We start from the raw sequence: 12,753 nt of genomic DNA, 5'->3' as shown, positions 1-12,753 counted from the left end.
CTCAAAACTTTCTCTCCACTGCCGAGTAATTATGTTTTATTTGTTTAAATTATTTTTCTTCTGCAAAAACATTTCATAAATAAGCAATTACATTTCAAATTGCTCTGGATTCTGTAGCAGCAGTTAAATGCTGTCAATTGTTTTGTTTATTTGTAATTTATTGACAGAAAATTACACACTTTACCGATTATGTATTCTATTAATTTAATTAGCTATTCAAATGCAGGAGGGAAAATGGAGAGAGAGTGAGAGAGAGAGAGAGAGGAATGTAGTTGGAGCAACACGCTCTAAAAATTATTGCTGTCAAGTGGAGGAAGAAAAAAAACAAAGCACACACATAAACAAATGACACATAATTTGCAATAATTTTTTTTCTTCAGCGAAAAAAAAATCAAGTGAAAAATAGAAATTTGTTTATTTGAAAATTAAGAAATGGGAACCAGGTTGGTATGGAAAGATGAGAAAATGTGTTGGAGAAATTGCATTTGCATGGAATTTCCATTGGCTATAGTTTTTATTTGCCCATTACAAAGGCTGGTATAATGCATTATGTTTGTCACATATAAAGGACCTTTTTCTGATTTATATTTAGCATTTTTGGAGCATAATTTTAGGCGCTACATAAAATTTTTAAACTATAAAGGAGTAGTGAAATAATGACTGCTCTAGGATCAACACCCAGACGAAACTGCTGAAGCTAGAATCTTGAAATTCTGCATGATGATCAGTCTTTGTGCGTAGGTGTGACATTAGACTGGACTTTTGGAAAATCGTACTAAAAGAGTACGAAAGGCGCTAAAATGTACGAAAAATTCATTACTTTGTATGGGACAAACGGAATGAGCTAAAATTCTAAATTTTTGAATAAAAGTCACTGAGTGAGTGCAGGGTAGATGTAACAAAGGGTTTTTGGAAATTTGGACTTTAAGGGGACGAAAAGTACTAAAATGTTCTAAAAATGGAATACTTTGAAGTAGACGAACGGAACCAGCTGGAATTTGTGATGAGATTCACTGATGGAGAGCAGGATAGGTGTACCAAAGAGTTTTTAGAGATTAGAACTTTAAGGTTACAAAATGTATATATTATTATTATAAAATGGTACTAAACTTTAACCAGTAAAGAAAATCTTAAAGTGGGATGGGGCCGACTTTATGATACCCTACACCACTTTGCTAATTTAGTAGAGCTCCGCATAACAATTAAAAGTTTTTATGGGAGAATTCAATCATACATGCTATGATCAGAATTATAATTTAAAGTTCAAAGGACTAAATATGCCGAAGCATTTGTATCTTTTAAATTCGGACTTGTGTTGCCCATTTGGCGCACAAATAACTTAAAATCGGATAAAGATATATATGGGAGCTATATCCAAATCTGAACCGATCTCGATAAAATTTGGCAAAGATAAATCTGCGCTGTATTGGACATATTTCCCCGAATATCGTTACTACGGAGTCCATATTACGGCTATGCAGGGAAAATTCAACAAATCGGATGAAAAATATATGTGGGAGCTATAGCTATATCTGAACCGATCTTCACCAAATTTGACATACTAGCTTCTTGACTCAATTCGGTCGTAAGTGCCAAATTCCATCCCATATAGACAAATATTAGACGTTTGGTGTACAATAAAAGGTAAATCAGACGAAGTTATATATGGGAGCTATTTCCAAATCTGAACCGATCTCGATAAAATATAGCAAATGTATTTCTGAGCTGTATTTGATATATTTCCCCAAATATTGTTGTTGCAGAGTGCATATTACGGCTGCGGAGGACAAAAATAACAAATCGGATGAACAATATATATGGGAGCTATAGCTATATCTGAACCGATTTTGATCAAATTTGGCATACTTATTTTCAGGCCTAATTTGGGTGTATATGCAAAATTCCATACAATTCAGGCTGATATTACACGTTTGGTGCACAATAAAAGGCAAATCGGACGAAGATATATATGGGAGCTATATCTAAATTTTGACGGATTATCTCCAATTTCAACAGGGTTCGTCCTTGGGCCAAACAAATGATCTGTGCAAAATTTCATCTGGATCGGGCAATAAATGCGACCTGTACTTTGTTTACAAAAATACATGGACTGACGGACAGACGGACGGTCATGCATAAATTGACTCAGAATGTGATTCTATGCAGATCATCAAAAGGAACTATGGGTCTATCTCGTTTCCTTTTGCCTGTTACAAACAAATGCACGAAGACATAATACCCTGACCACCTTGTGGTGTAGGGTATAAAAATAGAAATTTGTTTATTTGAAAATTAAGAAATGAGAACGAGGTTGGTATGGGAAGATGAGAAAATGTATTGGGGGGATATTGCATTTGCATGAAATTTCCATTGGCTATAGTTTTCATTTGCCCATTCCAAAGGCTGGTTTATGCATTTTGTTAGTCATGTATAAAGGGCCTTTTTCACATTTATATTAAGCATTTTTAGAGCCTACTTTTAGGCGCTCCATACAATTTTTACACCTTATACCTCAAGGTGGTCAGGGTGTTATGTTTTTGTGCATTTCTTTGTAACAGCCAAAAGAAATCGAGATAGACCTATAGTTCCTTTTGATGATCTGCATAGAATCACATTCTGAGTCGATTTATGCATGTCCGTCCGTCCGTATGTCCATGCATTTTTGTAAACAAACTACAGTTTGCATTTATTGTCCTATCCAGATGAAATTTTGCACAGATCATTTGTTTGGCCCAAGGACGAAACCTATTGAAATTGGAGATAATCCGTCAAAATTTAGATATAGCTCCCATATATATATCTTCGTCCGATTTGCCTTTTATTGTGCACCAAACGTGTAATAACAGCCCGATTAGTATGAAATTTTGCACATACATCTAAATTAGGCCTGAAAATAAGTATTCCAAATTTTATAGAAATCGGTTCAGATATAGCTATAGCTCCCATATATATTTGTTCATCCGATTTGTTCTTTTTGTCCTCCGCAGCCGTAATATGCACTCTGTAACAACAATATTTGGGGAAATATATCAAATACAGCTCAGAAATATATTTGCCAAATTTTATCGAGATCGGTTCAGGTTTGGATATAGCACCCATATATATCTTGATGTTATCTAAGTTTGAGGTTAGGCGATGGATTGGAAATGAGTCCCATAATTGTACGAAAAATACTAAATGGTACAAATTTTGGTATTGGGTGAAAATACAGAGCTGGAATCCCCACATTAAGTATTGGGTTCGCTATTGGTATCTGAAATTTTGTACTATAATTATACGAAAAGTACTAAATAGTACTAAATTTTGACACTGGGTTAAGGGATGTAGCTGAAATTCCAGAATTTGATATGGATGTCATGGTCGACGCCTGGGATTGAGGGAAAGAGATGGTTTTGGAAATTCGTACTATGAACATATGAAAAGTGCAAAATGTGCCAATTCGTACTATAAATGTACGAAAAGTGCAACATATGCCATTGGATGTGGGTGTCTAGGGTGAAGAGAATGATTCGGTTTTGAATTGAGAATAGTTCATAGGATAGAGCTGGAATTCTGAAATTTGGTATAGGGGCCACTGTTGGTAAATGGTTTTGACAGATGGAGGTGAATTTGGGAATGTGTACTATGATTTTTCGAAATGTACTAAATGTGTACTAAATTTGCCGTTGAATGAATGGATAGAGCTTGAATCCTGAAATTTGATATTAAGGTCACTGTTGGTTTTTTGGATGTATATATGGCGGTGACCAATTTTTATAATAAAAAAATTGAAAATGTTTAACTTTTGTTTGAACAAATTGTGCATATTGAGTACTAAAAATGATCTGGAGAAAAGAATTTGAATTTTTAAGGTGGACTTTTCACTGACCAAGTTGAGGACACTTGCTGGTCTATAAAAAATATAGTTTTAGAAAATATTAAATCTTTTATTTTTAATTCAAAAATTCTTGGAAGCGCCTTGAAATATGCTCTAAAAATGTTAAATATAAATGTTTACAGAAAAATCCCTTTCGATATGACCCTGACATGATGAGTAAACTAGCCTTAGGAGATGTCAAATAAAAACGGTAGGCGAATGGGAAAAATTGGCAACATTCGCCCGAACGGTTTTGAAATTTATTTATGATTTTTTTTATTTCAAATCATAACAGCTCTTATTGAAGACAAAACTGATAAGACAATGACAAAAATATTCGAACATGCGACATCCTCAGCAAATGAATGTTAAACAAAAAAACGCTGCACACACTTGCCATGGGCATTGAAATGGAACGGAGGTTAGACTAACTGCAATTGACAGTGCGTAAACGAAACGAAGCGTTTCAAAGTGGCAGCCAAAAAAAACGAAGCAAATAAAAAACGCCATACGCAAAAAAAATCCGTAATATAACTGCAAAGTCTTCAAAGCAATGGCAGACATGATGACAATCACGGAGGAGCTTCTCACTTCTTTTTCTTCTTTAGTTCGATGGCAAGGAGAAAATTTGCCAGCTTTTTGCTTTGGCACTTTTTTGTATGCCCCGGCATTCGCCAAGTCATTGAATATTCCATCAGCATTCCCCGCAATTGGAAATCATGCAAAAACCTGCAAAGAAAACCGAGAGACAAAACTTCGTTGACATTAGTTAAAAGGAAGGTGTCGCCACATTAACTAATTTATCCGCCTCGCTAATTGTCATTAGGTCCGAATCATGGCCAATTGCCTTTTGCTGGAATGCCAGTGCGTGCAAACACAAGTTATTGGCCATGGCCCCAACCAAGGAGTAAAAAGACTGGCAAATGTCACGTTCGACATTAAAATTATTATCTTAAGCTTTGTTTTAATCGCCCATGGATCCCTTTTCTGCAGTGTTTGGTATATTAGCATAATCATAGCTAAGGTGGCAGGTATTAGGTAATGATTGAAGAGCTTGAAAATAAAACAAAAGACTTAAGAAACGAACTTCAATCACTTATTGTTGACAAGACAGGTTTAGCAGCAGGATATGTTTGCCATTTTGGCGCCGGTGTTAGGCGACAAGGAAAAATTTTCTAATTGAACAAGGCAAGGAATATGTTGAAATGGATATGCATAATTTATAAGAAAATCAAATTGTGTAAATAATAGGAATTTCTTCAACATTGTGACCCACGACATAATACCCTGTAAAGCAGTGTGGAGTAAATGTATGTGTTGTGGCAATACTCTATGTAATGATTTTAGCGTGGCAACTCTCTCGTTCTCCCTCAGAAACAAACACAGGGTGTAACGTCCAATAATCTTATACACCCACCTTGTGGTGCCGTCCCCAAAATAACTTATAAATCTTAAGGAAACGAAGTAAATATCTCATTTGATTAATATTTAGCGCATCGTATTATTTATTTTAGACTTAGGGTACAAAAATCGTGTCCAATGCAAACAAATCTCCCACGACATAATTCCCTGTGAAAGAGCATAGAGATAATATAAGTGTTATGACAATACAATGCAATGATTTTAGCATGGTAACTCTCTCGATGTCGCTCTCAAGGAAAACGAAAAAAACACAGGGTGTATGGTATAATAAAAAAATGTGTAAAATCGTAAACACCCACTGTTTGGCAGTGAGCAATCACAATCGAATGACTATGTGAAACATTCGCTACAATTATTGTTGTTGGTGTGTTGTCTCTTTTTCAAGCCGTATTAGCAGCCAGTTCAAAGTAGAAACATGTATAGCAATACTATGGAATGGTTTTTGCATGGCAACTCTCTTGTTCTCTCTCACACTAGACGAAAAAAGTAACTACAGGGTGTATCAAATAATAAAAAATTGTTACACCCACCGTTTGCCACTGAGCAATCACAATCGAATGACTATGTGAAACATTCGCTACAATTATTGTTGTTGGTGTGTTGTCTCTTTTTCAAGCCGTATTAGCAGCCAGTTCAAAGTAGAAACATGTATAGCAATACTATGGAATGATTTTTGCATGGCAACTCTCTTGTTCTCTCTCCCACTAGACGAAAAAATAAATACAGGGTGTATCAAATAATAAACAAATGTTACACCCACCGTTTGCCACTGAGCAATCACAATGAATAAACATTAGTAAATTTTATTGTGATCATTAGCAGCAACTTGAAAGCAGAATAAGTAAAAAATGTGTTCATCAAAGTACCATGAAATAATGAAAAGAGTAAAATATGTTAACCTTGAATAATAATCCGTTTTAGTTGAAATAGAAAATAACCCATATTATCATCTAATTCGGTTGGAAATTGTGGCTGAAAAATTCAAAATACCATAAATCGGGAGGTACCGTTATATGGGGCTATACCAAAGGGTGGACCTGAATCAAACATTTTTTTTTTTTTGCAAGAAAAGAACAGACCTGCCATGAAACCCCAATGGAAAGTTTCAGCTGATTTGGTAGGCAATTGTGGTAAAATACCAAAAATCGGGAGGTACCATATATGGGGGCTATACCAGTAAGTGGACCTGAATCGAACATTTTTGCACACATTTTGCAAGGAGAGAACAGATCTTTTAAGAATTCCAAATGTCAAGTTTCAGCTGATTTGGTTGGGAATTGAGGCAGAAACCTCAAAAATATCATAAATTGGTAGGTACTAATTAGTGGACCTCAATCGAACATTTTTCGCAAGGAGAGAACAGACCTACCGGAAAAACCAATTATCAAGTTTCTGCTAATTCTTTGGCAGAAACCTTCAAAATACCGAAAATCAGGAATTAGGTTATATGGAGGCTATACGAATTAATGGACCTGCTGCGACTGTACCCAAGAACCCCAAATGTGAAGTTTCAACTAAGGAAATTGTTGGAAATTGTGGTGGTAACCTACAAAGTACCGAAAATCTGGAGGTACCGTCATACGGGCTATATATAAAAGTGGACCAATACAAGTCTTTTTTAAGCTCTAGATTAAATAATGTCATACCTAAATCGCCTTATAATTTTATTCTGGGGTCTATTTAATACCTAAATCGCCTAATAATTTTAATCAAGATGTTGCAAACGGAATGACAAATTTAATATGCTTTTCATACTCGATGCGTCTACCTGTATTCTTCTACCATGTATTTTTCTTTAAAAAAAACAAACAGCTGTTTTCAAGTCGAAAATAGACCTCTAGAACCCTAATATCTACTCATCGTTTTGTTTTGATTCTCATCTTGGTCGCTTATTTCTTTTATGCCTTGTTCTTATTCTTCCCGTTTTGTATTTATTTGTAAACAAATAAAAAATAAATAAATTAAACAATAAGGTGTTAAAATAAATAAATTAAAGAAATAAAAGGTAAACAAACCCAAACCAAACACAATCGTACACAGAACGTAGTAGGTATGGCAACATTTGTTGGCATTGACAGATGTGGAAGAATTGAAGATGACGGGTACAAGCTAAGTATCTGACCTGAATTTAGTTTGGGACGAAGTAAATTCCATTCCAAATGCCGCTTTCTAATCCTCGAAAGTCTATATCTTAAACTGTTTAAACATGGACATTCCCATTGTTGTTCCAGAATGATCCGATGCGTGATTGTCAACTCATCGGCATTTATGGAGCATACAAAAATAAGCATTGCCTGGAACCCTTTTAAAACTAATTTCTCAATATTTTAGTATTGCAGGAATGCCCTCGAAAAGAATGTGCTGCATACCGAATTGTGAGAATGGTCAAAAATTCCATTACAGCACAACATCATTGCACATTCTAAAAGATGCATGGAAGACACGGCTGCGTAATAAATACAGTCTACCCGATCAGAAACGTATGTTCATTTGTGGCAATCACTTTGCCCCCCATATGTTTATTAAAGGCGGTCGTAAGTTACGGGAACATGCCTATCCAACGTTGTTGATGCCAGAAGAGACAAATAAAAATATGGAATTTCTGGAGGAGGTTGTTATATTGGCGGGTAGGTTTATAAACAACTTTTAAATACTTGCAATAAAAGTAATTTAATTCATTATCTATTTAGATGATATCGATATGGAGGATGCCATAGAGGAAGTTGATTTCATCGATGAAGAGTCCCAAGATACCAGCACATCTGGTATTGATGTTCAAGTGGAAAAAGATGATGACACGAGAAATGAGGAAGACCGAGAAGAGACTTCGGGGAAGGAGGTGTCAGCTGAAGGCAGCGATAAAAGTTTTGAAATGGAGAATGTTATGGTATTTTCAGGAAGTATGTATTTGGGTTTTTAGCAGGAATCCTTTAAAAACACATTAAAGGGTTTACGTAGATAGACGGCATTCTAGAGGTCTTCCAGATATAAGAAACCTTTATGAGTCTTTGATATTTAGAGGGGCTTCAACGGTTGACCTTCAAACCAGTCGACCTTCAAAAGATAGGATACTTCAAAAAGGCGACCTAGAGATAGGATACCTTTTTATAGATGGAAGACCTTGGAAATATTGTCCTCTGTAGATGAAATACATTTAAAAGAACTTCTAAAGGTAGAAGACGTTTAAAGGGTTTTTTGAGGTTAGAGGACTCTTGGAAAGTCTTCTGTAGTCTTCTATGCAAAGAAGACCTTTAAAGGCTCTTATATCTACTCTTTAACGGACGTCTGTCTAGAAAAACTCTTCAAAACCCTTTAAGACGTTCCATGGATAAATGTCTTCCAAAAGGCGTTCTAAAGATTTAAAACCTTTATAGAAAGCCCTTCAAAGGACTTTCCAAATGACTTCTGTAGATAGAAAAAATCTTCTAGAGAATACGACCTTCTGTGTTTGGAAGACTCTTCCAAAGTCTTCTATAGACAGGCGACTTTCATAGGGTATTCTTTAAAGAGATAACCTTTATATTCTTTGAAGAACATCTATCTACAGAAGCCCTGTTGGTAATCTAAGAGGTCTTCGATATATAGAAGACAAAAAGTAGAGATACCTTGAAAATGTTCTTTAAAGATAGACAACTTTTCTAACGTCCTCTGTTAAACGCTAAATTTTAAAATGTCCTTCAAAAGCCCCCTTATAATATAAACCTCTAATAAATAAGATCCCATTGAACCCTTTGAAGATCAGAACACCTTATGGAAAATTAATTTATTTCTAGATGAACTTGAAATGGAGCATACAATCATCATGGTAGAAAGTATAGACCAAGATAGCGACAGTGATGCCAATACCAGTTGTGGAACACTAGAAAATAAAATTCCTCCAAAGAAATTTAAGAAGAATACATCCAACGGAAATGTTGTTCTGACATTTTCTCAAAGTAAGTAAATGGACACAATTTTATATGTATGCTTTAACTTTTCCATTATCCCCTAATACGTAGATGCTGAGGAGGAAGTTTCCCCTAATGATAAAGGGGACAGCAAAGATGTATCAAAACATAATATAAGCTCTAGTAATAATTTCCATATTAAAAATAAGGACAAATATTCTACAAATAATAAAATAGTGGGGGTACGGCCGAAATCTCCGCCACCAGATTGTGAGAAAATCGACAGCCAGGAAGTTTTCATTTATCCAGGTAAGGATTTATAATTATTATGCGTTTAAAAGCTGTTAAATGATACGAAAAATTATAGATCCCATTGTCGTCGAGGATGCCATAGCTGAAGTGGATAATGTAGAAGAACATAATGCCCCTTGCCCGAAAGATGAAATAGTGGCGAATATAAAACCTTCATTAAATAAAAACCATACATTTGAATTGAAATTCAAGAGACTGGAAAATAAAACCCCTGCAAAGAAATTCAAGAAAAACACATCCAACGGGAATGTTGTGGTATTTCCTAAAAGTAAGTAAAAACAATCCATATTTGAACTGTTCTTTAACTCCTCTAATATTTCATAATACATAGATGGAGATGAGGAAGCTGTAATTGAAACGGAAAATAGTATTAAAGTATCAAAAGAGACTTTGGGCTCTAGTAACAATTTAAATGATAAATGTAACAACAATCCCACTCCAAAGAATCCCATAGTACAGCAGAAATCACCAACATCTAACTGTGGGAAAATCGAAAACCACGAAGTGGTTTTATATGAAGGTAAGAGGAAAATGATTCGATTTGTAAAATCGTAATAGAATATATTTTAGCAAACTTTGATTATAAGCAGTTTTTTATTTAATAATGCTCTGATGAAATTATCGAATCGAAATGCTTTCCATCACATATTCGTTTTTTCATTTTTTTTATAGATGACATCGAGGATGCATTGGCTAAAATGGATGCCATGGAAGAAAGTAAGTCTCCTGTCCCTCAAGAAGAAACAGTGGCGAATGCAAAACCTCAATTAAATAACAACAGTATCTTTGCCTTAAAATTCAAACGTTTGGAAGAAGAGAATCGTGATATGCGTAAAATCATTTTACAACTGGAAACAAAAGTAAAATCTCTTGAAGCAAAAATGAATTTGCTGGAGAAGAAGGGTACCACATGCCCGAGAGAGTGTGGAAAATGTGGAGCATCCACTTTGCAAAAGGGATCACCGAAACACAAGGAAAAAAGTTAACACTTGCCACTCTTAATTCATAGAATAAAAACTCTCTGAGATTGGGTTGAAACGGATAACTTGAAACTCCAGACTATTCCTTCTGCGGATCTCATTCTGATGAATTTTAATGTTTAACTAAATAGTTATTTATCCTTAAATGTTTTCATTGTCTTTAATATTCTAAAGCGAGCACAAGAGTCAAATTTAGTGATATTTCGAATTAAACAAACGAATTTATTTTAACTAATTGATGATAATAATTCACATAACGTAGAGCCTGATTCTGTGTGACGATACGACCAAATTCAGTAGCATTTGTTTAAACATATAAAAACTAGAAATTTGTAAAACATACAAGGAATGGGTGTGTTACTTACGAGTTAATTTTCGTATCGTCATAAAGGAACAGGCCATAAATGTTTAACTCGTAAATTAAAGTTTTCCCATTGTAACACATTTTCACTTTCTATACATGTTTAAGGCGCTGTGTATGTATATACCTAAGTGTATTTTTTTAATTTTATATGTAAATAAATACATAAAATATAAGAAAATCAAAAATACCCTCAGCCAATGTTCGATTATCGGAATATGTTTTGATTTCTGTTATGATTATTCAAATTATTAACCCTCTCTGGAGTATTTCGATACATTTCATCTTCACACCCGACCTTGGGTTAATAAAAATATTGTGATGCAATTTGAAGACAACGGAAATTTACATTTTATTCAAAATTTTGGGGGAGGTACTTGAAATAATGAATAATAAGTTGACCGATATTGTCCATTTTCGAACCTGAGCTGGCACTAATGCAAATATTATTTTCTTATTCTTATTAATATTACGATGTACCAAGTTTGGATCAAATCGAATACTCCCTTCGAGAGTTATCGTGGAGACCAGCCAGCCAGAAAGAGAGATGGACGGACGGAGAGACATCGCTAGATCGACTCTAAATGTGCTGAAAGTGATTTGGCCCAAAGAGACCTAGGGTCTAGGGTTATTTCGATGAGGCACGAAATATGATGATATATACCCTCTCTGGCCAAATGGCTGAGGGTATAAAAATAATTCTTATGTTAAGTGTTACTAGTAATAAATTAGTTCTTTTGGTGAGGTTTTAGTTGTAGCGTTTTTCACGCTAATATTTTGCAATAGAAAGAAGCTTAGCTGTTGCAAACGATCCCTAAGGTCCTCATTTGATGTACTTAAAATGGAAATGCTGACATGCCAAATATCGCCTTAAGCTGTGTTATCTATAATTTGGGAGACGTTTTCTTGTGGGGAATCACAGCGGATCTACATATCTGATGATTCTGGTAATCTAGAAACACAGGCTGAAAAAATAAGCTCTTTTACCAATAAACAAGGCTTACATAGATAAACTACATATAGAATATCCAGATCATTGTGGCCTGATCTTTATAGTAACATTACATTACTGTATCATGATGACACTTAGATGTGCCTGCAGGGTTATTTTTTCTAGCGGCTATCTCTTATGACATCGAAACGCTCCCTCTAGATTTTTGAGGTTCTTCCGTATGTAGTTAATGCGTTGGATTTCATTGCTCTGGAATTTCAACTACTCTAAGTTACCCTGAGGCCTGCAAACAATGTTCCTGCATAACTACTTCTTAAGCCTTATTAAGATCTCTATCTTAAGATCTACTATAAGATCTCATCTAGGAAGTGTACAAAATAATTGGAATTTTTCCAAAAATATTTGCATTTCCACTTACCGTTCACGTAATTTTCCAGTACTAGTTCACCAAAATCACTTCCACTTTCACAACACTAAAATATTGAATTTTTCACATTTCATGGGGATATTTTTATTCCGTAAAGGACACCGTTTAATATTTTTACGTCCTTTATCTCCAAGATAGCCAAATTGGCGCTTTGTTATTCCATGAGAAGCTTTTATTCCCTGTAGACATTATTTTTTATTTTTTTCGGTCTCTTAGCTTCAATAAAGGCAAATTGGCGCGCTTTTTATTATCTTCCTTTTGATGATATACTCTAACGCTCTGACTGAGTCAACACATTCTCTCTCTCGAAATGAGAAACATTGGCAAATTGACTTATGTGTTTTTTAATATTTATTGTTTTTAATAAATTTGTTGAAATTGTACACTTTTGGCATTTTGTTAACAGAAAAGAAAATTTGGCTTTTTATTTATTGTTACAAAAAAAAACACAAATACTTTGCGTTGAGACTTATTCTCACTGGCAATGCTGTCATAATAACTGCCAATGAGACAAGAGCACACTAGCAGGGTGATTCCAAACAAACAATATAGCGCT

At 34.8% G+C, this 12,753-nt stretch overlaps 1 protein-coding gene across 1 annotated transcript; it reads left to right on the top strand.

Annotated features, from left to right (window-relative positions):
* Window positions 1–7,162: 7,162 nt before the first annotated feature.
* On the top strand, window positions 7,163–10,654 carry LOC101896411 (uncharacterized). The gene is made up of 8 exons (XM_020037985.2): window positions 7,163–7,283; window positions 7,610–7,905; window positions 7,969–8,178; window positions 9,052–9,213; window positions 9,277–9,474; window positions 9,533–9,745; window positions 9,809–9,997; window positions 10,150–10,654. Exons 2-8 carry the CDS (start codon window positions 7,620–7,622, stop codon window positions 10,461–10,463), a joined length of 1,572 nt encoding a protein of 523 aa, XP_019893544.1. The 5' UTR covers window positions 7,163–7,283; window positions 7,610–7,619; the 3' UTR covers window positions 10,464–10,654.
* Window positions 10,655–12,753: the final 2,099 nt, after the last annotated feature.

The sequence above is a fragment of the Musca domestica genome, unplaced genomic scaffold (genome assembly GCF_030504385.1).
Source record: "Musca domestica strain aabys unplaced genomic scaffold, Musca_domestica.polishedcontigs.V.1.1 2, whole genome shotgun sequence".
NCBI classification, from domain to species: Eukaryota; Metazoa; Arthropoda; class Insecta; order Diptera; family Muscidae; genus Musca; species Musca domestica.
Note: the sequence above shows the minus strand (reverse complement) of the source record. Positions and strands in the feature narration are given on the sequence as shown.

Excerpts from the sequence above, each read along its gene's own strand:
- LOC101896411 (XM_020037985.2), top strand. The coding sequence starts at position 7,620 with ATGCCCTCGAAAAGAATGTGCTGCATACCGAATTGTGAGAATGGTCAA. Across the intron at positions 9,214-9,276 it reads TGTTCTGACATTTTCTCAAA|ATGCTGAGGAGGAAGTTTCC; the intron begins GTAAGTAAATGG and ends CCTAATACGTAG. Across the intron at positions 9,746-9,808 it reads TGTTGTGGTATTTCCTAAAA|ATGGAGATGAGGAAGCTGTA; the intron begins GTAAGTAAAAAC and ends CATAATACATAG.